The 26956-nt window shown below is 39.5% G+C and overlaps 1 protein-coding gene across 9 annotated transcripts in view; it reads right to left on the bottom strand.

Annotated features, from left to right (window-relative positions):
- Window positions 1-8194: 8194 nt before the first annotated feature.
- The window catches only part of atp2b2 (ATPase plasma membrane Ca2+ transporting 2), a 68617-nt gene continuing 49855 nt past the window's right edge, over window positions 8195-26956 (bottom strand). For 7 of the 9 annotated variants that reach the window (XM_073468292.1, XM_073468293.1, XM_073468296.1 and 4 more), the window contains 11 exons: window positions 24229-24470; window positions 22606-22840; window positions 17258-17437; window positions 17063-17150; window positions 16750-16856; window positions 14980-15171; window positions 14339-14552; window positions 14024-14235; window positions 13806-13913; window positions 13454-13636; window positions 8195-8506 (listed from right to left, as the gene is read on the bottom strand). In XM_073468292.1, the coding sequence (XP_073324393.1) occupies window positions 8195-8506; window positions 13454-13636; window positions 13806-13913; window positions 14024-14235; window positions 14339-14552; window positions 14980-15171; window positions 16750-16856; window positions 17063-17150; window positions 17258-17437; window positions 22606-22840; window positions 24229-24470 (2073 nt within the window). Of the gene's footprint in view, window positions 8507-11968; window positions 12062-13453; window positions 13637-13805; window positions 13914-14023; window positions 14236-14338; window positions 14553-14979; window positions 15172-16749; window positions 16857-17062; window positions 17151-17257; window positions 17438-22605; window positions 22841-24228; window positions 24471-26956 lie in introns of all 9 variants that reach the window. The other 2 variants (XM_073468294.1, XM_073468299.1) reach the window with 2 other exon arrangements.

Raw genomic sequence — 26956 nt, 5'->3', positions numbered from 1 at the left:
ACGCTGTCAGGCTAATGCTAAAGCTAAGTGAGGGTTAATGCTAATGGACTGAAATCTCTGGATGTCTCATGTTTTCACAGATTCTCCTTTTCAGACCTCGTGTTTGAGACAGGTACATGTAAAAACCCGCAACAGCAGCATTTAGTGTATTGATCCTTGTTTATATGTTGTAGGGTTAGGGTTAGCGTCTGCTTCTGTACATCTTACATAACTGGTTTAAAGGGTCAGGTCATGCGAACGCTTGCCAGAAAATTCTTGGAATGAGCTATTAAATTTGGAACTAATTGTAGGCAAATTCAAACACACTTCCTCTTTGAATCCAATTAACCAGGAGCATAATCTAGAAAGTCTGTTTGTCGCTGACGTCAAAAACCTGAAATGAGCATAGTAGGCTATTTTTTATATATATATAGGCAAAAGTAAAGTTTCCAATAATAGGTGATGCAATATGTAAAAATGGGTCACTTGTCAAATTCATACTCGAACAACTAGAGCGCAGCATATCACCATTATCGTTAAGCTCATATTAGCCGACTCCAGGACCACCCAATTAGCTAATTAGCATGACATTAACATCAACAGCTGATTAGCATGCTAACGTAAAGAGCAACACAATACAGAGACGTCTTTGACATAATGTCAAAAACGTTAACTCTTCATAGTATGTTGATAAGTTTAGTTCATTTTTGAACATTTTAAAACTAAACTCTTACATAATTCACCTTTATTAAGCTTCATGTCCACGTCCTCCTGTCAGCAAATAAAGAAGCAGCTTGTTTGAGCCAAACCTGTTATGAAGTCAAACCCTGTTTACTGTATACTGTGACAAGCCAGAAACAGATTAGATGCTTTATTTTTCATATTTTCACACATAAGCCCACATTTCACTATTAATGTAGGATGAAAACGACCGTTTGGCAAACGTGACGCCATCTTTGACTGGAGCTGTCGGAGTTTAAACTTCCAGACATCCATTAGAACAGAGCTGCTGCCGTTATCTTAAAATCTAAAACAGACCCAGCTATAACAGTTACAACTGTTGTCGGCTGGTTAGGCAGACATGCTAACATTTGTGGGATGTCATTTCCTGTCTCTGTGTCACTGGACCACAACCACACCCACTTAGGAGACAGGAAGTTTAGACGATTTCATGCCACTGGCGCAGCTCGTAAAGGGTAATATTTGTTGTAGAGAAAGCAAACAGTTAATTACAGAGTCATAAAAACCCACCGACTGGCCTTTCCCCTTATCTTCGGTATTCATTAAAGCCTATAGGATTTGAACATTTCTGACTCTGGTGACTCCTAGTGGTATCAGCGTTAATGACACGGGCTAACAGCGCTGCACACAACACTTTTGTGTCAATAGTCTGCAGAAACACACACACTGGCATCTAAAATGACTGAACACAAACGGTTAACACACACGAACAAACATGTCCAGTTTATTCTTGTTTAAACTAGTTTTGCGGATGAGAGACAGTCATTGCCATCTATTGAACAACAGACAGACACCATTCATCATGACTGAACACTGACCCAGTTATTTCTGCCTCATTAACAATGTTCTGAGCTTGGGTCTGTTTCTGGTGATGGCGCTGATGGACCTCGTAATAAACGGCCTGCATCTTCATTATGTCGACTGTGACCTTGATCGTGCTTCATCAGACACACGGCACCCTTCTTTTGAAAACTAATATTTATGTTATTGAATAGAGACTTTTCATTTTGTGATAACCTGCTTTTCACCACTGTCTGATGCTGCTCTGCTCCATGTTTTGAATTAAGAATGGACCAAATTCATCATGTGTAATTTGAAAGGGGCCACTCGTGGAAACAAACTTACGATAATCACTCCACTCGGCATTTCCCTTCGGCTCTACGGAGAGTTTTTGCATCTTTCAGCTTTTTGTTTTGGTTTTCTGGTTTGTAACTGTTTTCTGGTCCAGTCGGGCGGGACTTCTTTGCAGTAGCGAGCCTTATATGTCCCTCAGGAGTAGATGAAGAGCTAAACATGACTTCATAGAATTGCGAATGTTGCTCTGTCTATTGGACGTGTCAGTAAGAAGCTGCTTGCTTACACGTTTACCGTAATAACTTCATAATGTGATAAAGTGTTCATGTTTAGAGTGTGTTGTGCTGCCGCAAAGTGACCACAGAATACATTTAATACAGGTTTAATACTATAAAATTGTATGTAAGGCTTGGAATCTGAACTTGACTCAGACAAACATGAAGCATAAAGTAGACACTACTCTTTTCTCTTGTCGTCACATCTCATCTTGAACACTGAAGTTCAACTTAATCAAAAGTTCTGAAGACTGAAATGATAAAACCTTCAGAATAAAAGACAAAGGAGTTGACGGTGCTCAGGATTTCTTATTTTCAAGGATTTCACTCACAAGACTCTTAAGATGTCTGAGTGCCTTTCACTTCATGAAACGGCCGAATCACAGCAACCTTGTCTTATGATTAGAGATCATTGATGCTGAAGAGACACTTTACAGGGATCTTTACATGAGGAGGAATGTGCTGGTGTCTTCAGTTATCTAGTGAAATACTGCCCTCCAGTGGACATTTACATTTAGACAAAATGTCTTCTATGACCTCTCTCTCCTTCAGATAGCCAGTAATCGTGCCTTCACTGACTAAACTGTTCACTAATGCAAGAGGAGTGTTGGGTGGTTGGCCTCCATCCATCCATCTATCCATCCATCCATCCATCCCTCTCTCTCTCACGGGTAAACAGTTTGTGCTCGTCACGTCACTCGTCACTCAACACGCTCAGCAGATTTGTGCAATGCTTTTCCATTTTCAAATGAGTCTAAAGTCATACTGGTGCCGGCAGACGCCATCCCATTTTAAATTAAATGGAAAGAAGATTAAGTCAGTGCTATGATGTTCTTCAGACGCCACCACCGCTGTCCTTCCCATCAAAACTGGGTGGGATCAATCCTGCACAAGCCTACTTTAGCGAGCTGCAGGCATCAGTAGTTTTAAGTCATGGGAAGAATTTTGTTTTTAATCTGACTACAGCACTTGAAAATCTCAGAGAAGTTTTCAAACATAGTGTATGACAGGCATTGTGTATGTAGCAACTTCAATGGGAGTGTGATAATCACAAAACTTGAAATATAACCACTATAGTAAGGTTTTCAGTAGGCTAAGAGTGATGTACTACAAGAACAGTGGATAAGAGAAAGACAAATGCTACCCCCTCCCTGCTTTCTACTGGTGAAGTGCCCTTGAGCAAAACCCATAATCCTTGACTGCTCCAGCAGAGCTGACCAGTGGCTACACATCAGACTGTGGTTGAACTGGACAGCTTCAGATGTAAATGTCTGTAACTGAGTGAATATGAACAGGACATTCTTAAAAAAGGAACCACTGCTCAAAGGAAAAACTTCCCGAAATACATAAAAGTTTAAACAAATATAGAAGATAAATCTGAGGTGCTTTTCTGCACTGCTCTATCTCAACAACTAGAGGATTGTCATGAAATTGTATTAAGACATTCATGTTCCCCCAGAGGATAATTCCTACTGACTTTGGTGATCCCCTGACTTGTCCAATACTTTGTTTCATAACCAGAAACCGCAAAACTAATGATATTCCCATCAGCCTCAGCTGTACTGGATGGTGGCCATGGGAAACATGTTTGAGTTATAATTCTGAGCACATCAGCATGCAGCATTAGCATATTTAGCTTAAAGGACCACTATGCCGGCACTCAAAGGATAAGTTTACGCAAAAATGACAATTTTGTCATTATCTTCTCACCCCCAGGCTGATGGGAAGTTTTGTAGTCCACAAACATTTCTGGAGCTTCACAGTGTTGCAGTGTTCTTCTTAACAACTGAAGTAGATGGGGACTTGTTTTAAAGCATAAAAAAACAAACAAACATAGATTTCTGAGCTCCCACAGACTTGGATAACACTGGATGAGCTCCATGGTGCCATTACATTTTAAAACAAGTCCCCATCTACTTCAGTATTTTATGAGAACACTGCAACGCTGTTTTGCTGTGAAGCTCCAGAAATGTTTTGGACTATGAGACTTTCCATCAAAATGAGGGTGAGGGGATAAAGGAACTTTTCAGGTCAGACTTAAAGAAGTCTTCTATCTATTTATCTTTTTCTCATGAAACACTAGATAGTGTTATTTCACCTGAGCTCTCAAAATCTCATATTCACTCTTGGCTGGAACTCAAGGGTATTTGACATTTTCTTTTTCACTTTTTACGTCCTAACTTGAGAGAAGACAGCACAGACAGAGAGAAAAAAGGGGAGAGAAATGGGGAATGACATGCAACAAGAGTCCTCAGCGGGATACGTGATCATCACCATCAGGAGTAATGCCTCATTTTAAGAGGTCATGAGGTTAAAAGGTTGGGACCCGCTGGTTGTAGGTATATTACATCATCTTTTTTATCAAACTGAAAATCCCCAAAATGTGCTATGAGCAGAACTGTTTGCAACCAATCAATGAGAATGGAAAAACAATCAAAGTCAAGTGGACACTAGTAGGTGAAGCACAACGAATCAGAACAGGACATGTCACACGGGGCCAGGACACACCATGCTGGGTCATGCTGCTCTGGGAGATTTATTTAGTGATTTTTCGTTTTTTTGTTTTTATTATGTTTTTCACTTGCGCTCCTGTCAGGAGTGTGGTAAATGGGACAGTCAAGCGGCAAGAGTCACAGTTCATCATCATCATCATTATCATCATCAATATCATCATCATCATCATCACTGTCACCACCATTAGTATCATCCTCCTCGTCACGGTATCATAATAATAATTTTCATCATCATTTAACTTTTTCCTCAAGCTATAAAATAATTTACATCACATGTTTTCACTGACTTTTGAGACCACAAACATTCCAGCAACACACTCTAGGATTAAGGGTGGGTAACAATCAGAAAAGCATGACTTTTTGCATAGTATTAAATGAACAAAGACATTGAGTTCTTTATTTACAATTATTGTATAGATAAAAAAAATATCATAAAAACAAGATGAACACTTAAATCACTTACCCATAAATGGCTAAGTATGCCAAAAAGTTATCTGTTGGCATTTCTCTTTTTCTTTGTTCCACAAACTGCATGCTGCTAAATACAGTACATCGAGGCAGGTGAGAGTATATTGCAAGAAGTATCATTGATATCATCATTATCATCAGCATTATCATCATCATCATCATCATTGCCGGTGTCATCGTCAACATAATTATTGGTTGTTACAACACGTGTTATCATTTGGATGTAATCACGATGTTTTGTGTGTTTCTGACAGGAGCAGTGATTGATTACATACAGCCAAACAGCTGCGTCGGCAGTATGACTCGTTGTGGTGCATGATGGTAGATGTAGTCAGGAAGAGTTCCTGTTTTCAACACCAGTCCGCATGGAGTTATTCTGTCCTCAGTGGACTCATTGCTGTATTTACAAAGATTATTTTTGAACTTGTCGTCTTTGCATCCTCTTAAAGCTGAATGTCCTCCTGGATGTAAAAGTGGATTGAGAATGTTGGCTTAAGTCTTTTTTTTAAAATTATTATTATTGAAAATGCTGTTTGTTTATTGTTTTAAAATTTTTTACAGACAAATAAACAAATAAACTGTCAAGTTAAAACTTTGGAAAGGAAACAAAATAAATCGACAGCTTATAAGCAGAAGATCAGAATCCAGACTGTTTTTTTTTTTTTTTTTCAACTTAAATAAGACAGATTTTTATTCAAATGGTCCATGTGACTGTTTCAACACGCCTGAGCTGACTGGTAAAGCTTGTGCACCCTCTCCAGATGGACGGATCGACTGGGAAATGACAGAGGAGGAGGATATAAAAAAGAAAAAAGATGCTCGGATAAATGATTGTATATACTGTAGTAGTGTATAGGAGTTTTTTAAAAGTAGAAAAACCGTCAATTTTTTTTCAAGTTGCATAATGAGCCTATCACGTCATGCTTGCCAATGACTTCGGTTAGTAATAGAAATAACAATAGTACAGGCTAGTTAAGTGGCCTTGTCCTTCTGAGTGCAATAAGACAGGGTAAATGTGCATTCTGTATGTAACTTCTCTCTGGTAATGTCTGATTGGTAAAAGCACAATAAATAGTTTACAACTAGTGAGTACAGTTGAGATGCTAGAGTACTGTATATTCTGTGACGGCAGGAAGACAAGCTTGGTTAAAACACACAAAAGCACATCTAGAATTACACCACAGAAGTTTTCATTCATAACCAGATAGTGCAGAAAAGGATCGTCTTTTTTATATATAGAAAAAGAGTCAAAGCAACATTCCATTTTTGTTGTAATCTGTTTTTTTTTTTGTCAGTTTTTCCTTTTTTTTTTTTCTTAGATGTTAAAAATGCCAACAGCTTTGTGGGGCTGCGTGTGTCCCTCTGCGAGAGGAAAAAAGGAAACAAAAAAAAAAAAAAATCTAAATTAAATAAAATATAAACAACACAATATATTCCAAATTGTTAAAGAAAAACAAAAAAAAGAAACAAATGTCTGATTTCCGTGCGGCACAGATAAGCCAAATATAGCTCTGCAGATTTTCTAATATGACTTGATTGCAGCCTTTTCGATGGTCACACATATTTTTAAAACATCAAGTCCTTTGAACAAGCAGGTTTATCTAGAAGACAGTTCACTGTAAAGGTCCTGATATCAGCCTTTAACTCGAGCCCTGACCCCAGGCCAGTGCTGAAGCACAGAAAAAAAACACAATAAAAAAAAGAGAAGAAGAAGAAGTGAAAAAAGAATTAAATATTCCCCCTCTGTCACAAAAAGGAGGCCTCCGTTTAGAAAAGGCAAGCCACTCCAACTTGATCCCAACAATCATATAGCGTAATACTAAGATTCCACATTTACTATGTATCCCATTATATTTTGGTTTCTTTTTGTTTGTCAATCCTCTAAAAATATCTACAATATTTGAAAAGATAGCAGGCAAATTCCAGCACATGGTTTTTCAGTATTAACACACCAACACAGCTCTGGTCCTTCTGAGCTCCAGCTTCGCCTCTCTCCTTCTACAAACCAGGAAGTTTATCTCTACGAGGTTGTAAACAAATTACATTCTCTTTAAGACATAAATAAGTCAAAGTATTTTGAGCCATTGAAGCAGGAACAAGGCAACATGCCGACAAACAAAGATAAACTCTCTCTAAATATATTTATATGTATTTATATTTATAGAATATATCCCATAAATGCTATCATCATCAATATTATTTTGCGTTCCTCTTTTCCGACAGGTGCAAAACTACTGTGCAAGTTGAGCCCTACCACCTCGTTACACATTTCTGTTTATGGATGAAATAAATTTTTACAGTCGGGTACATGTTCATGCCACACAGAAGAGGGAACTTTGCAGGCCAGGAACTCAGAGAAGCTGTCTTTAAAATAGTAGTCCACCGCGAGGCCTAGCCCGTCACAACGAAAGAACTCCGATAAAATCAAAACCCTTTTAAATAAAACTTGGGTAATGTACATTCATGCAGGAGCAACAATAATAATAACAATAATAATCAGAATGAGAATCAGAATAATAACAATGTTGTTTGATTTAATTTAAACTATTATCAGTATTGACAATGTTATTGTTGAGGAGAGGGAGTGTAAGGGGAGTTTAGAGTCTGTCCTGTTTTATGATTTTTACTCCTCCGCAGTGTCTCCCTCCTCATCGTCCTCCTCCCGGTGCCACCAAAGACACAGTTTATACATATGTGCAGTCAGCGGCACGCTTAATACAGTACATGCTAACACGCATATAGTCATACACACCACCGCCGCCACTGCCTCCACCGTACACATACAACCACAAAAGCAGGATGGCTGTGTAGGTTTTGTGGCTTTGTTGAGCTTTTTTGATTGTATGTTAAGTTTGTTTTTCTTTTCACCTTGCCGTATTACTTTAGATTTTCTCCATTTCGAGAGGAGCGGGGAGCTTTAAGAGCTCAAGGTTAAGGGGAGCAAAGATGGAGATCTTGCCACAGGACCTGTCCTGTGGTGGTGGTAAATGTGGGGTTAAGGGGAGGAGCTGGAAATGAGAATTGAGCTGGGTGAAATTTGGGGGGTGACAAGGTGTAAGGTTGCAGTTAAAGGTCTGGAGGAATTGAAGGAGGTGCCCCCAGACTGCAAGGAAATGACATTAAGAGCTGAGGTTAAGATCATGGTTAGAGGCTGGTCTCCAAGCTGTGAAGAGGGCTGGCGGGGCTGGAGGAAGCGGCTGATTTACTGGTGTCGATGGTGAGATTGATGCCACTGTCGATGGCATTGTTATTCTTGTTGGGGGACGAGGGCTGGCTGGAGAACTTCCCCCTCCTCCGAGCGGAATCATCATCTGTGTCGTCGATGAGGGGGATGTTGGGCGTGGAGTCTTCTATCCTAAACTCCGGGTGTGTCATGAAGTTGTGGATGGATGATCTGGAGTCTGGTTTTTCCAGGCCTTCATAGAGGGAGCTACGGAATGCATTCACAACACGGATCTGTCGTAAAAAAAAAGGGAAGAAAGAGAAGAAACGATGAGAGGTGATGCCACAGATAAAATGGAAGGGTTGGAGGGACCCTTGGGATGAGAGGAAAGAAGGATTTGGGAGAGAGAAGGGACAGAGGGGAAGGAGAGAACCTCTCAATTGAGGTGAGGAGGAGGAGGAGGAGGGACAAGAGAGAAAGTAACTGCAGTCTGTGTTCTGCTTTTCACACAAGATGACTACAGTTCACAAGTCACTCAATTTTTGGCGTGCACTAAGAAAAGCCGTGAGGAACACAATCATAAAAAAACACAACAAAATCATACATTTCAAGAAAAACCAAAGCAACACAAACGCTCGTTGTAAGTATACGCTTTAGTCCAATGTGCTGTATACCTAGAAACAAGCCACGTTAATAAATGGAATGCTCACAGAAAAATTAAAGGAGAATATCACATGCAAGTTTGAAGAAATCTGGTGGACAAGGTCAGTAAGAAGGAAGGAGGTTAGATCTGAGAGATCCAATCAGGTGGTTTAAAAACTTCTTGAGGTACCAGAGAACTGTCTGGGAAAATATCCACACAGACTCTGAATGGGACACATGAACACACGGATATAGCACAGGGTGGGTGAAGCATAGCCCCAAACAGGGCAATGGAGACAGTCAAACTCAAGGCTGCATGAAGACGGTGGTTCAACACCAGCATTGCAGTGAAAATTTACAACAAAACGACACATCCAAAAAGAAACAAAAACAAAACAGTGGCATTTAGACAACGAGCAAACACAGCAGGTTTAGATATTATGAACACAGGAAGTAAACACAAACCACATGCAACAAGACAACAGGACGGTGAAGAAGTGGACATTGGCACACAGACTGCTGACACGAAACATGTGGAGGTGAAGAATGAAAATAATAAGTTTACTGTCAGAGGTCTGACGGTCAAAGCATGTTTTTCAACTCCATGCACATCTAAGTAAACACTCAAGTATAGGCCCCAAACAGCTTAGTTAGAAAGAATAGTATTTGTATATCAGTTCTTTCCAGTGTTGGAAAGTGTTGCTTTAATCAAAACATTGTCTGCATGTACAAATCTGCTGAAATTTAGTTCTACAAACATACTTTGATGCTTCAAAGAGTATTGATATTGAATGATTATATTAGTACACTGGGGTATATCTGAAACATACAAAAGGGACATCATGTCATCGTGGTTGCATCAATAAGGCTCCTGTTGACATCATAAAACTACTTCTGCAGGATTATATTGTGTGATATCATCTTATTTTTAAGGTTTTTTGTGAGCTGTTGAACCAGAGATATAATGTTTATTGTTGCAAATTTAATTCCAGTGCTAACAAATCTATAAAATATACAGAGATGCTGTAGAAGCAATGTTTATTTATTAACTATTTAGTTAGTTAGTGAAAATATAATTTTATCTTATTTGTTGACTTTTTAAGTGGCTAATTATTTCATTTTCCTCTCTGAAGTCCTGATTAGTGGAGCTATTAGTACTTTTATCATGTTTTATTATGTTTGTCTCTTGTCAGTGTTGTTGTAAAATATGCGTCCAGATGGATGCCTCGTCTTCTACTGCAAACCAAATCAACCTACGGGTACAAATAAATTAACCCGAACTTGAACCGAAATGAAGGTGAATCTCAAAATTGTGAATAAAAAATAGTTATTATGGATCACTAATGCAAGAACATATGTACTGTATGTATCAGCATATTTTTAGTCCTGCAGCTAATGATTATTCTTATAGATGAATAGCTGTCAGATTCATGTTTGGATGTTCAGATGCCTGAAAATATTGAAAAATGCTCATCACAGAATCCAAAATCTGTAGGTGGTCTTCAAATGAATTGCTTTATCTGAAACCCAAAAGCAATAAAGCATATTGATGTTAAGCTGAGTAAAACACTACATCATTAAATGTTTTGTGTTTTTGGTTTATTAATGACGGTGGTTAAATTAAAATTGCTCTCTGATAAATCATTCAACCACCGAAAATTTGAATCCCAATTGCCTTCAGGTCCGTCCAAAAGTATTTTTCTATTATAATAATTATATTATATCTAAAAAATATTAGTATATTATAGTTAAAGTTTTCTATGGGTAGCTGTACTAAATGAAATGCTATTTTGCACTTTTATTATATTCAATTAGTAAATTATAATGACATTTGCACCCCAGTGTACTGTTTTGCGTTAAAACTTACAAACATATGATTCATTATATGAATACTGTATATACTGTAAATTTGTAGTACTGCTACTGTCTAACTGTGGCAGAATAAGGTATAAGGAGACAAAACAGACAAAGAAAAATAATAAGAGGAGCCTGTCTGGATGAGTGCATGTGACAGGATGTCTGACAAGTAACACTGATGGGGTGTCAGAAACGGGTGGGGGGTTGAATTATTGTCGCTGGTGCTGCAGAGCATCTATGTCCGTAACTATGGCAACATGACAGTCAACTACACCGACAGTATGAAGCGACAAGACGGGATGAATTATTGGTGCAGTACTGCTTAATGGGGATTCTCCTGTCCACACACCCTGAGCAGAGTTTAACATCTGATTTTCATCAAGTGAATAAAGAGACAGAGTGTGTGTCTGTGTGTCAAAGAGAGAGAGAGAGAAGATGGAGGTGGACAAGAGCAGAGATAATCCCTGATACTGACAGTCCTCCCTTGTTGGTAGATTTTAGTTGCACCATTTGGGTTCCCCATTTAAAAAGAACGTTTGATTCTCGTGTGTCAGCTGGAGAATACATGACATAGCAGGCAAAATTTGCTTCAGCTCAATTCAGTGTGATTTGCCTCGTCAGTATACAAACTCACAGACAAAATAAGACAACATTGCAACTTATACTTGAATGTTTACTCAGTCCCCTGGTGAGTTGATTGGAATTAGTTCACATCAAGGTCTGTCAAGACATAAAAATGGAAGGATTGGAGGGTGGGATGATGGATGTGGGGGAGGTGAGCAGAGGGAGACAAACTCACAACCTGAAATGTCACGCCGTGGGTATCACCCTTAGTCCTGCGCTCCTAGCACTCTGAGGAAACAAACACACATTCACCAATGAGAGGACAGTACACCCAAGCATGGGAGGAGATATCAAGATGAATTTGAAATCTAGTATGAACAGCAAAAAAAGACAGAAGAAAGAGAGGAAATGAAAAAAGCAGATAGCAAGAAAGACAAAAAAAAGACAAATCTTCAGGGATGCCATCTGTGAAGTAATTTGCTTCAAGAATAATAAGCCATACAAAGTGCGGAGAAAAATAACTTCTTGTTCATGACATGATGGCACCCCTGAAGCAAAGAGAGTAGAGAAGCAGACTGACAGAGATCTGACTCACGGCCAGTAGTGGGAGGAGCAGTAGCAGCAGTAGTGCTTGTAGGAGAGGAAAGGGCATTGGACAAGGACACGTGACTAGGACTAGAAACATTGGTTACATCCTGGGTCTGGCTGGTGGTGGATGATTGGCGTCTCAGAGCCCCCGCCCCCTGAAAGGAGGTGCCACTCTTGAAGGTGTTGACTACTTCAATCTGTGGGAGAAGAGCGGGACAGGAGAGGACAAATGGCTGCTCAGAGTGACAGGGACTAAATGGCAACACAGGTCGACTGGCTGAGTGACTTTGGTGGTAGAATGAGCACAAAGTGTCTCAATGAGGGGGGACAGCGAAAGGTCAGGGTGGAGTATCCCCTCTACCAAATGCTGAATTTGACTCAAAAGGTTAGTTCACCCAAATTAGAAAATACATCTTTTCTTACCTTAAAGGATTTCAGCCACCACCCAAATACAAAGGACATGAATGAATTTTTAATTGTGGTGCTCACAGCATTGACAAAACTTTTTCTGGAAAGAGGTGCTGCTGTTGAACATTTTAACTGTAATTTCTCCAATGTTGTAATCACCACTGCACTAAAATTCCATTCACCTTCTTTGTATTTGGTGCTTGGCGTCAGAAATCTTGAAACCTACACAAATAAAACCAAAACTATATGCATGGCTAGATACCGTAAAGGGTAAGACAGAAAAGGAGTTTGCTAATTTGGGTGAACTGACACTTTAAAAGAGTTGCTAGTCGATGTATAGCGTACAGAGGCAGCCATTGACATCCTTCAAGGTATCCACTCATTTTACTTTACAGGTATTAGAGAAAAACTGTAGTACAATTTGGGTTTTATTTTTGTTGATCTGGCTATTGATTCCATATTGAAACCATGGTTTTCCATAAATACTGAAAACCTGTATTTCTATTGTCCCTTAACAACATTTGGCTGCCTCTGTTGGATGCTGGTTCACGGTATCTTGACGTGGGATAGCTTCACCCTGGACCATTACAGACACGTCAGTGAGATGAAATCAAATCCAACATACAAGCCAAACTGTCTCGTGTATCACAGTGATAACGGTGTGCAGAGTTACAGTCACAGTGAGAGCAGTTCAGTAACTTTGTCCGTTTGTGTTTAACCCCGAACTTTGTCCGTCCATCTTCCAAAGGTCCACACTGGTGATCGCCTCAGTCATGAGTGAGAACGCTGCATCTTCATGAACCTAAATAAATCATCTTCAAATAAAATGACTTTAAAGCTGTTACTGACTAACATGAAAAACATATAACATTGTCTAGTACTTCCTTTATGTCAGGTAATGAGGTGGTTCCTACTGAAAACTGATTATATGACAAACACAGACAAACAGAAAGCATCAAATTTAATCTTGGTGATATTATTTGCTGCTTAACCGACTAAACATAACCATCAATTTTTATTATTAAGTGTTGATAAAAGGATCTTGTTTATAGTAACTCTGTTTAAATCAATATTTAAAATATCCATATATTCTTTCTTTCAGCCAGAATCCATCCAGTAAAATCTTTCTGTGAAATGAAAAAGCAAATCACAACATGGGAACTGAGTACTCGTGTCCTCACCTGAGTCTGAATGCGGTTGAGTCCTCTGAACCAGAGGATCTGTCCTCTCCTCAGCTCCCTCTCTGCATGGTCGATCTCCTCATTATCTTCATTCACATCCTCCTCTGGCGACTCATCTTTCTGAGTTAACTGGCCTGCCCTCCGCAGGAAGCGCAACCTGCTATTGGGTACGCTGGCTATCACCTGACCCACACAGAAGACAGAGCACTGTGTCAAAAGGCAAGGTGACAAGCTTCCAGCACAGAGGAGAAATACAGAGGAAGTTTAAAAGATGGTGATCTAAAATTAAAGCAAGAAAACAAGCACAGTGGGAAAATGGAAAGAAAGAGAAACAGATGAGTTTGCATGTTACCTGTCCCCAGACAAGCTCTCCCAGCCCGAGGAAAACACACCACATCCACTTTTCCAGGTCCAGAGGTTGACAGCTGAATGGCTTCCCTCCAAACTGCACAATCACAATCTGCACAAAGCAAAGTACAAGCCATGAAAATACATAAAAAGACTTTAACTTGTGAATTACCAACAAAAAATAAATCATTAATCAAATCAATTAATTTTGCATCTGCCTACCTGCATAGCAAAGGTGCCAAAAACAATAGAGCAGAAGATGGGGTTCCTGAAGATGCCATCGAAGACGTTCCTCTCTCCGTGGATTTTTCGGGCATTTATCTCATTGAAGAGCTGCATCATGACGAAGGTGTTGAAGATGATGGTGTAGTGCTCAGATGGAGGAGAGTGGAGAGGAGCATTACGGCCGCTGTCAATGTCAAAGATCTGCTCACCTGCAGCGGGAACAAAATAAACTATTAGTATGAAGTAGTAGTAAGTAATGAACTTTGGTGCGGAACTCCCTGGTGTACCACAGAGTCAGGTAACAATCCATACCGACAAAAAGCAGTGTGAAGATTATGACGAGCTGATAGACTCCATGTCCGAGAATATTCTTTGTCATGGTGCTGGAGATGAGAGGCTTGTTGCGACCGTATGGCTTCCTCCTCAGGAGAGACTCTGTGGGAGGTTCTGTCGCCAGGGCCAGAGATGCAAAAGTATCCATGATCAGGTTCACCCACAACATCTGCACCGCCTTCAGGGGAGAGTCCTGTGGAAATGTGTCGGAAAGTGCAAGTAAGAACCAATAACTTCAAAACAACCAAAGGAGGAGAAAGTAACTAATAACCAGTACTAGTAGCTAATTGATGCTTTATCACCCACCTGTTCTGCAGTAAATTGTAAAGTTATTGTGACCAAACTGTAAGTAAGTAAATGTGACCCCAAGCAGGCTTCATATAAGCCACTTCCTCACTTCTAATAGTGCAGTGCTTTTTTCACCCCAGCAAACATTTTTACCAGGGAAGCAAAGTGCAAACATCTATATTTTTCTATTTATCATAATTTAATGCTTTTAATGCTGTAGATATTTATATCTATTGACAATTTTTGTGACATTTCAATCATTACCTTAATGCATCTCCCTGTGATGTAATATTAGATGTATTGTATATAGTATATAAACTTCATGGTCTGACCTGTGTGATACAGGCGCCGGTGAAAGCCACTATGACGGCCACAACGTTGACAGTAAGCTGGAACTGAAGAAACTTGGAGATGCTGTCATAGACGTTCCTGCCCCACATTACTGCCTTGACGATGCTGCTGAAGTTATCATCTGTCAGAATGATATCCGACGCCTCCTTGGCCACATCTGTGCCAGCAATACCCTGGAGGAGTGCAGAAAAGGTGCAGTCAGAAAGAAACTAGGTTGTGCTGGTACACATCTATCGTGATACTAAATGTGATGATCATCTATTGCATCATACTGCACTTTTCCCCGACCCAGCGCACAAAAAAATGATAGAAATCTGTCTAAATTAACTCTGCAGACACTGGACAAAACTGGACTGTGGACCCAAGTCAGCTCTGATGATGGATGATGATGCAGACTAAATAAGGTGTGTGTGTGTGTGTGTGTGTGTGTGTGTGTGTGTGTGTGTGTGTGTGGTTTGATGTGCTCGATAGTTGTAAAAAAAACATCCTACATGTAAGTGCATGTTTGTGAGTGTGTTCCATTCAATTAATCCATGTGAGGTTAAAATCACAGCCTGAAGCGATGTCAGCACAATCAATGCAGACAAACAAATGTTATTATAAATTCAGAGCTACTCACCGAAAGGCATTGCATGCATCCTTGAGCTCTGACAAGTAGCATAAATACATTTCTTTCCTCATAAAACATTTATAAGGCCATTTTTTCTCGAAGGTTTAAAACCTGCTCTGTTTAAATGCAAGTTTACCAACCAATATTTGCTGATGCATTGCTGCATTTCTCAACACATTTCCACCTCCTGTAGATAAGTGGAACAGTGTGAAACCATCAGCAGAAATGTTTATCTTATCACCTGCGGGCACTTTGTGCTGAGACAAACAACACGGGGACTCACAAATAAAAAAATCTGCTCAATAGCTCTACTAGTGATCAGAAACACCACAGGATACTTTTAACTAACAGCTACAGCTACACTGGACACACCTCCATCAAACCTTAGTCAGTTGCAATGTAACATGCTGTGACTGGGAGTGTATGAGAAGTAGTTAACATGTTTGAGCAGAAGTCAAAATAAAGAGCTACAAGTAAAGGCCACACCAGGCAGGAATAAAACAAATACAAATAGTGCCAAACCTGGGCCTAAACATCCACAGTTCCATCACCGCCTTCAATGAAAACTTATCTTAACTATGAACGTTTACCTAATTAATAGTGTATCTCCTACATAGCTAACTAACAACCAGTTTAAAATCACTTAGAACGAGACAGACGTTGACAATGAAGGGATACTTAAGCTCATCTGATAGGGCTTTGGAGTCATGTCAAAACAAGCTGGGAACCACTGCATTACGTTATTGGACCAAGGAGGAACTGGTGCTCTGGGCGAGCAAAACAATTTAATTTGTGAAGGGAGAAGAAAATGAGAAAATAGCACCACAGCAATAAAATAAATAAATATAAAGCTGTAAGTTACAAGAAGAACAGAATCAGTATTGTAATTTTTTTTCTTTCTGTCGTCTGAAAAGTACAATGCACTGCAGAGAAATTGTGTGGTCACAGAAATCCACTAGGGGGAGCTCCTCATCTACGCAGCCAGAGGCAGTGTGTCTGAGAAGAAACCCTAAATACTGCAGAGGTGAAGAAGACATCTGCAGATGTTGACCGAGATCAATCTCAAAAGGAACCAAGCAAGGCAGTAAAAGTATGAGATAAAAACAAAACAAAAAAAAAAAAGATAATGGGGTTTGCTCACCATGGCGAAGCCGACATCAGCTTTCTTTAGTGCAGGCCCATCATTGGTCCCATCTCCTGTCACAGCCACCACCTGCCTCTGGTCAACCATAGTACTGTCAATAATGCCTGTCAAACACACACACACACACACACACACACGTTAACAAAGCAGCACATACAGCAGGGTGCATACATTGACTAAAGCACCCTGAAATGCAAGCAATCTTTATCAGAATAAGAGCAGTTATTTACTGCCTTTGCAAATCCCAAACATCTGCAAATGTTTAAACAAGATCAGCAGTAATGAATATAAAATAGTGCGACTAGTTCACCTTTGACGAGTGTGTGTTTGTCGGTTGGGGATGATCTTGCCAGAACTCGCAGTTTAGGCCAAACCTTATCAATCCGCTCCTGCTCCACCTGAACACAAGCAGAAAGAAAAAGACAGGTGGTTGTGATTTAGCTTTAGAAAAGTTCTTCTACCTGAGCTCAGCCTCTCTGGCTCACTCTGACAGCAGTTACCGTACCTCTCCTTTCTCGTTGCGGATCCTCCGGTTGAACTCTTTGCCATCGATGCAGAGGAAGTCTTCTCCTGGGTGGATGATACCGCACTTGATGGCTATGGCCCTGGCTGTGTTAATGTTGTCTCCTGTCACCATTCGCACTGTGATGCCGGCACGCTGGCACTTCTGGATAGCATCGGGCACCTAAAGAGTGATGCATAAACAAGTGTACAAAACAATTAGATTATGTGTGTAGACAGTCAACACACAAATTACTTAAACCTGTGAAAACCATTTTTTGTGTTTTTGGCCACTTGGGGGCAGCGTTGTAAATACAACATTGAAATTCTAAGTGCCGTATCGTATCGTATCGTATCGTACAAAATTGAAATGTCATCACCTTCTTCAACAACGATATCAAAACGCTACGTATGTGAACATCCAGTGCATCTGGAGCAACATTAGCATTAATATGTAGTTGTGTTTCTCGCCACCTGATGAATATTAGTCTAATATCACTGTCCTTTGAACCCTATTTTGGTCTGCACCAACTCTGGAGACAAATATTTGTCTCTTTGTGGCTAAATACTCCAAAAAGTTCACCAGCTAGTTGCTAGAATTGTTATTCTGCCACTTGAGTAGGTAACATACAGTCTGTTTTTAGGGCTTTATTGCTGAAAACAGCTGCCTGCTACATATGAGCGCAATGAGATTGAACCAAAATAGAACAGTCGTGGGCTGGAAAACCAAAACAATGAGCTGTAAAACGCTATAAAATTCTGTTGAGCTGACCAAAACAGAGAAGAGAGTTGGGTGATAGTTCTCTTTGAGCAAATACTTCATCTACAAGTAGTCATGCGAGTCTTGTTACTATAAAAATATTGATTATAGTGGCACTGATTGATTGATTTTAACATACTAGTACAAACAATACACACATACAAGTTTCTCATATACCAAAGAAATCCACCAGTAGCTTCATTATACTTTTTTATCTGAACAGTATTCTGTTATCTCTCTTTGCATAAATGAGATATACAGTATAATGAAGCATTTTATCTGAGCTCTTTTCCCTCCAGATAGTAGTCTAGAGTAGAATAACTGGGAGATATTACTGTATGGAGATTGATCTGTGCTGAATCTAGCGAGCAAAAAGCAGAGTATTTATTCAGAAACACATCTTCTTCCTGACAAAGGTCAGTGTAGGCGAGCACTGCTCTCCAAACCCACACATAAACAAACGTGTGCACACATACAGTAACAGCAACTCACATCCATTTGCACATGTACGCAGGCCTGAGACTTTTTTTTTCTCTCTGACACACACACACACACACACACACGGAGGCAGAAATATGCACACTTTCCACTTCACACTCACAGACACTTGGGTATATTGCACATACACATGGGAGCGCACTTGTACTCATAAACACACATGCAAAGTACAACATAAAATGAAAAAAACAAATGAATCCGCCCCAGCAATGTGGAAACATATTGAACGCTAAACTGTCGAATCAAGCTGCTGAAGGATTTTACTCATTTAAAGGGAGCTAATTAAGCAGTGAAGATGGGTGGGTCTTTAATGACGTACATGTAGAGGTTAAACACACAAAAACACATTATGTAATTCTACTAAATGAATTTCACATCTCATAATTCTGTTGTATGGATCGTCATTGATAGCTTTAAAGCAGGATTGTGTGCAGAAAGTGAAAATTCTGATTTGCTGCTAAATACTAAAACCTGCTACATCAGTAGCAAAATCAAGAGTCTTTATTCAGTAAGCTGACTCTCTCCACTGTACACACAAGTTTTTTTTTTAAACGCATTTTGGCCTTTCGTACACCCAAAAATGGCATTTTAGGTCACTGAAAATTGGCTTTTTGGAAAAATTCTTCGAGGGTGAAGATATTCGGAAACTCTTGTCAGTGTTTTTTGTTCAGACTGGCAGAAATACAGATCTTAGGAAACAATGACACAGATGTTCACCTCCTAATTGGGACTGTCTCATCATTTTTGTTAAAAATATCTGTTGCCCTGGGTACTTGTAATGGAGACCAAAAGTACAAGTAAATAAGTAAGTAATTAAGTATAGACTCAGTGAAAGTAAAATCGTTCATTGTATTTTCTCTAACTAAGCTATCAGGTGTGTTAGAATGGACGGAGATTATTTCTGAAATTGTGCTAAAATACTCATTTGGACCCCGTTTTCAAAAATACTATGTATGTGTACATGTAGATTAGGCCTCAGGAAAGTTCTTAATACAGCAATGTATTATTAAGGTTTGTGGACATTAGCCATAATAAGCTTCTGGTCATAACAGACCGAATAAGGTTGAAGCAGCAAAACCACTGAGTCTACTGAAGTGAGCAAGGGTGTGTTTCATTGCTTTTGAATTCAACATTTCATTTGTAAAATGAAGAACGATTTATTCCTCCTTCCAAAAGTTACAAAGTATCTCTAAAGATAAGAAATGCAATGGTTTTAAAAAAAATCTGTTTTGAAGTATTTGAGTCTGAATTGCAAAATAGAAACAAAATTCATCATTTACATAAAATAAAACACTAAGTAAAAGATGAATCCCAGTTACAATTTTGGACTGACGAGGAAAAGGTTACAGAGGTCGGATATATCCTGAAAGTGACGACAATATTATTCACATAAATGCACTTAGCGGCCATTAACATCAGTATTCTCAAGGAGCTGAGTTGGTTTTGTGGTAAATAATAAACAATTACAGACAAATTAATTCATGAGTTAGTAATAGAAGAAGTAGAAGTAATGTGATCTGATATAACAAAGAAGCTCTTGGAGTAAATATTGTGGCAAGTGGAGCAAGATATTACATCCTGCTATCACCAAGTCATTGTTATCAAGATATCAAGTTCCCGTCTGCCTATCTGTCATCCCTGCTGTCTGTTTTACTCTCCTTTCCTTCGGATTCCTACTGCTCTAGTTGACTGGTCACCCGAAAGAGGAGGTGGAGAGAGGAGGAGAGGAGAAAAGTGGAGGCTTATTAAAAATACAATCTGGCCCGACAAAGGAAGAGGGTAGGAGGCTAGTGGGTGAGACTGAAAAACAAGCCTCTTGTGTCTCTAATACGGATCTGGTTACACTCTCGTTTTCCTCCCGTTTCTCTCCTTACTCGTCTTCCTTCTCCTGCAGTCCGTCATCCCTCTGACATGAGTCTGATTTTGAATCTGTTTATCTTCCTCTATCTTTCCCTCTTCTTTCCGTTCTCTCCTCTCTGGTCTCTTTGGGGGCAACCCTACAGAGCAGCTAGTTATTAAAAGAAAATCTCATTCTGGAGGAAGAAGTTGGGAGACTCATAAACAAACCCAAAACATGTTTACAACTCTGTGTGACCTTTTTAGCACAGCGGAAAGTCATCTCATTTCCAATATTAACTGGTCCTTACTTACAGACCCGGAAGGATGTTACTGGAGTGCAGGGGTGCTCAGAGCACTGTTTTTCCACACCAGTTATTGAAAATGTCAGATGTTAAGTGACTTCTGTGATGAAAGAAAAGAGAAGTGCTGCAAACTGCCAGGCTGTGAGCAATGCAAGGGAATATATTCACAGATGTTGCAGGATATGTGGAAAACTGCCTTATTGCATGTCCAATGTCCAATATTTTGTTTTGTCCTGCACTTTTCTTGCCACTTTTACTCTTTATTTTCAATTCTCAGAATGAATCTATACTGTAGTTTGTTTAAATATTCAGCTTTGATAACACTGTGTCTTTTCCTTTATTTTATTTTATTTTGGTCTGTTCAGCTGTTTACATAACTTGGCTCCAGACAGAAAGAGACAATAAATGCATGAAGGAAAAAACAGAGAAACCAGAGAGAGGGGAAAGTCAAACCCTACAGTGTGGAGAGAGGTGGAAATGAGAAAACGTGATGGGTTACAGAGTGAGGAGGGGGATGGAAAAAAAAGATGAAAAGAGGAAGTTGAATAATGCAGTAGTCAGTTAGCTTCATGCTTCCTTGTACCTGCACATGAGCTGTCAAGTCAGGTCAGTTTTCCTACTGTATACAGATACTTTCTCTCTCACAAATGTATTACTGCTTTTTCTCAAATTAAACTTGTCATGAAAGACACTACTGAAGAAATCATTTGAACTGTTAGTTATTATTCTTATAAACATATAAACAGTATTCTACTGTTGGTAATGGCCCGGGCCGTGCTACTTTAGCCTTACTACTTTATGCAGTTTGGGTGTTGAACAAAATACCAGTGCAACACATTCTCACTGTATACTACACAACACATTCTCAAGTATACTAAATGTGCTTGGTCAGAAGACCTTTTTTCAAGATTTGCTTGAGTCCACACCTCAATATTTGTACAATGTCTTTCTATAATGTTCTGGAGCTATGTCTCACCCAGAAATTGCATATTTGAAGACCCAATAAATAAATCTGTGTATTAAAATATTATCTGTATGAAACAGTAAACACAAGCTGCAACCGCACATTAAAAAAATTAGTAGTGTACAAAACCTGAGCAGCGCACATCAGTCAGTCTCGAGTGTGCATTTCATGAATCAATAATCATCAGTGAAGCAATTGATCATACACGCACCCTAATGTCAAGTCTTTCAAATAACACTTGATCCCTCTCTGCCAGCTGCAGGCTGCTACTGTCGCCAGAGTCTTGTTTCTTTGTTCGCTCTTTGTCCCTGCTGCTCCAGCTTTCTATAAACAAGGGGGTGATTTCATGAAGTGATGAGAGGAGCTGGTCTGATGTAACTGAACTCCATACAACTATTTATGTGTCTAATTATGGGCTTTCTAGGAAAAAACTGGATTAACTTTGCTGAACTGAATAGAGGCTTATTAACAATCACATGATTTGAAATCCAGGAAAAAACTTAAATGAGGTTTAGGAGATATAGAAAACTGACTTTCAACAGAGTAGCACACAGTAAATATTTACAGATTTTGTTCCTGAAGTGACTACACTATATATAGTTTGGCAATAAAGTCTTCAAATACAGATTTAATTCTCCAACATCATCCACAAATAGTGCTTTAAGAGGCTTACTAATAATAGCAACTTCTCACCCATGTCATGCCTCACAGTTTATGTATATAAGATTGGACGGTTGCACTGTATCATTTCTTGGGCAGCATACACAAGTAAAACGGTAGACATAATGGAGATCTTAATAAATCTTGAAAATATTAAAACCATTGAAAGGACAGAGGAGATCTCATAAATACGTTAAACCTTTAGGTAATAGTTATGATGAGGGCACACCAGCCAGCAAGCTAGTGATGCTGTACAGCAGCATGCATACTGTATAGCCCATTTGACATCAACATTCAGTATGCTACCAAAACATCTCACTCTCTCCTACCTCTGGTCTGACGGGGTCCTCGATCCCAACAACACAGATGGCTGTGAGGTCATTGAGGATGCCGTTCTCATCGTCCCAGGTGGGCTCAGGATCACCGGGGAAGTCACGGTACCCCACACAGATAGTTCTCAGGCCATCACATGCCATTGGCTCAATCACCTTCTTCACCATCTCGTCCTTGTCCCGAGGACGGAAAGGCCTCGGCTCTCCCACCTCGTTCAGGATATGGCTGCATCTGTGATCAAGGGTGGTTGGATCGTCAGAGTTAGTATGTCAGCGTGACCCAGCATAGAAAACCCCACATACTTTCAAAGAATCTCAGCCGATGCACCCACTTAATACAGTATTGAATGTTAAATGCATTTGTGACTTTGAATAAACAGAAAACATTTTTTGGTCTAAATGATCATAATCAGTGCTTTATCAGTGCTGGACAAATATGCACACTTCAAGGAATTGTTTGACATTTTGGGGATTATGCTTATTTCCTTTTTCTTGTCAAGAATTAGATGAGAAGAATTTTCATATCTGTGCATTCAATATTAAGCTACAACCAGCAGCCGGTTAGCTTAGCTTAGTGAAAGACTTACATAAGGGGGGCACAGCTAGCCTAACTCTATCCAAAGGCAGTACACCTACCAGCACCCCTAAAGCTCACAAATTAAACCATTTAATCCAGCTTGTTTAATCTGTTAAGAAACCCAAGTCTGAAAACAACAATTTGCCACTTTGTGTTAAGTTAAGCTCATAGGTTGCTGGCTGAAGCTTAATATTCCACTGACAGATATGAGGGTGGTGTTAGTCTTCTCATGTAACTCTTGGCAAGAAAATGAATAAGGGCAGTTTCCCAAAGAAAAGAACCATCGCTTTAAAAACTACATCAAGCTTCTTCACAGATATAAAAAAGTATTTGTGATTTTTTAACTCCATCTGCTGATGAAGGTTGTGATATAACTGAAAGCTGAATAACAGCTACTAAATGGGCCCTGAGGTGAGCTTGTAGCTCAACAGTAAGCTGATTTCTCATAAACTCAATAGCTAAAATAATGGAAAATCAACGTGTGTAAGGGCATAAAGTGCAACACAAAGACCTGGGTCGAATTCACTTACTGTAAGCCATTTAAAAAAGGAATTTTGACACAAACATGTTTAAAACCTTACATATTAGCTCAAATTAAGCTATTTGAAGCTATATCTGTATTTATGTTAAACGTGTTAAATGCGCAACGGCTGAGAAACCAACAGGACATTGCTGTTCATTTTAATTTCATGTTTCATTTTAATGTCCGTCATTGTAAAAAGAGAATTTCAGCTCATTCCTTGAATTTGTGGAGGAAGCTTGATAACTGCCTCTGGTCTTTGTTTCTCAGAGTAACTCATTTGTTGCTGTGCTGTTATTGTAATGTACTGTAAAGTGTCACGATTGTGTGACCTTCTAGTGGAATCTCAGCCCACACTCACTGCTCACTGCAATAGGTTATACCCTCAAGCACATTATGTACTTGATTTGCTATACATTTGGTAAAAAATCCGCACTTGATTATATCATAGTACTGTAGAACAAGGTTGCGTGCTGCAATCATTATCTCAATAATCTCATTTTCATCACGAAACCAGACTCACTTTTTGAGGACGATCTCAGAGGCTCCCTTGCTGTACATGCGGAAGCTCCCATCAGGCAATTTGACGACAGTGCTCATTGACTTCCTGACAGAGTTGAAGGTGTAGACTTTGTAAAGCTTCTCTTCTGGGATCTGGTTTCTTATTGGCTGGTAATCCCGCTTCAGGTCCAAGACCAATCCCAGCAGGCCGCACTCTGTCTTGTTGCCCACCTGCTTTGGCAGACCGCCTTCCTTATCTGGGGGCTGGAGAGAGGCGGAGGAAGAGATTTTTGGATGTTTAGGTCTATTTTCAGCCCAATATTTGGTGCAATAGATACACAGTGGTAAATGTGTTTATTTTCTTCCTGTGGTTGTTTTTCCCTCATTAGAGGTTTCGATGATTTAAAGCCAATTTAGGACTATTTTTTACATATACATTTATGATTTAATCCATTTATAGTTGTGTTTTCTCTTACGGTAAATAAAGAAAATCCATGGCATAAAGACTCTCAAGTCTTCAGCTGAACACATCTTAAGAACAAATAGTGTATGCTGTTTGTTCTGTGCTCTATTCAATCAATGAGATTCTCTTTTCTTCAGTGCAGTGCGACCGATGTAAGGCTTGAAATAGCTGCCAGTGATAATTGACCGGCTAGCAGGTGAAGGGGTTGCTTTGTGTGGGAGGGTAGGAGATGAGATAGATGGAATCAGATTTGAATGTTCTTATTTCAGGCATACGGCTCAGCCCATTGCAATCTGGACATTTGTTAAATTTGGACATTTAATTGTACATTTGGAGCTGTGTTTTTCTCTGGTTCAGTGAAAATCTCAGTATCCACATTTCTACATGACTGCATGGATTACAGTATCTGTGAACGATAGACACATAATTTGTATGACCTGTGTTGTGTGTAAAGTATGGTTCTGGTTGGATCTTTAGATTTTTGAATTACCAAGTACTGTAACATGCTGGCTATTTCTTGATTAAGCTATTCATTGTTTGATCAATAAAACATCAGAAACGGCCTTCACGATATCACAGAGCCTAAAGTGACATCCCCAAATTGCTTGTTTTGTCTGATTTACAATCCAAACCACAAAGATATTTAATTTACTGTCACAGAAAACAAATAAAAGCAGCAAACCTTAATTTTTTATAAAGCTGGAACCAGAGAATTGTCATTATTTGCATGGAAAAACAATCAACTGTCAAGTTTGTTGCTGATTAATTTGCTGTGATGTATTTCTGCCTTTCAAAGCTGGAGTGTATTTGTAATCAGTCAAGCCTTTTTACTGTAACTCGTGTGCATGTCTGTACGAAGCTGTGCACGAGGCTGTGCAGGTGCTACAGTAAACGTGTGAAACTGCAAACACACACACACTTACTGTATGTGCAAGTGTGTGAGTGTGTGCATGTGGTCAGCTTGTGGAAGACTCAGCGTTACCATGGTAACACCAGGCAAAGCATACTTGGAAGGAGAGACTTGGGGGAGAAAAGAGAGGGTGCTCTCTCCCTCTGCCACTTGGGGATTCTTACTCTTTGGCTCTGATTCTCTGACAGGATTTTCACTCATCTCACTTCACACATGTCCTCAAGTCTTTCTGTGTCTCCCCTTTTCATCTATTCCCCAGTCCTTATTTATTGGCATTTCCCGAGCTTCACTCCATTTACTCTCTCAATTGTCAAATCACACGGTAATACAAGCAATAAAGCATATAGTGTGACCATTCATATTTCTGTGAAAAAGCACTGTTTTCTGTTTAAGCCACTGTGATAGAACAAATCTCATTATCGTCAATATCCCACACAGACACAAACACACACAGATCATCACAATGACACTGATGCTCATAGGTCTCGACACATCTGAGAGTGTGTAATTCTTACTGTCCTTATTTATAATATCCTTTTTCACATAATCACACAGTCTGACACAGTCTGTAGCTGATATTCATTCTAGTTCGGTAAAAGGAAATGAGCACAATTTGGGCAACATCAATCAAAAAACTGTGTTGCAAAACTATGCACAAGTAAGTGTTAATCAGTACTGTAGAAGATAATCCTTTTCAGTCACGTTTGGTTCATTCGGATCCCCATTAGCTGGCACTGAGCTGTAAGCTAGTCTCCCTGGGGTCTTGCTATATAGTACCAAGAGTACACTTGACACCTACACACACAGCTAAAGAACAGCTTGTCAGGTACACTCTCCTTCTGTAACACACACACATACACACACAACACGGCATGTCAAAAGCACACGGAACATAATGCCCCTGACTTGCTGCTAAGCAGACACCTTCAGTCTGTGCTATTTGCCCCAAAATAGATTGACTGCAGGCTTGCTGTTCCGCGTCTAAACAAACCTCCAACCAGGATTAGATTTAAAAGGATAGCTTGACATTTCGACATTTTTGAATTGTACTTTCTTCTTGTTGTTTTCTTTAGTCGGCACTTGCAGAAATGTGTTGAGAGAGATTCTGTATCGGCAGTGCAGTTAATCACATTAATGGCTTGTTGAAATTGTAGCGCTCACGCTCTCCATCTAATGAACTGCTCTTGTCCACCTGCTAACGAGGTTCTGATAGATAATGCTAATAAACAGTTTTAATGTGCCTTTTTAAGGTGACTGACAAAGGCTCAAATATTTCAATGCAGTGACAAAATACAGCAATCTATTTACTTTGAATTTCCATTTATTTCTCAAAAGTGTGATTTTCCTGTTTTTTTCCTTGTCTACTCTGTACATGCG

Source organism: Pagrus major, chromosome 6, assembly GCF_040436345.1.
Source record: "Pagrus major chromosome 6, Pma_NU_1.0".
NCBI classification, from domain to species: domain Eukaryota; kingdom Metazoa; phylum Chordata; class Actinopteri; order Spariformes; family Sparidae; genus Pagrus; species Pagrus major.
The sequence above is the reverse complement of the archived record's forward strand: the minus strand, read 5'-3'. Positions and strand labels throughout refer to the sequence as shown.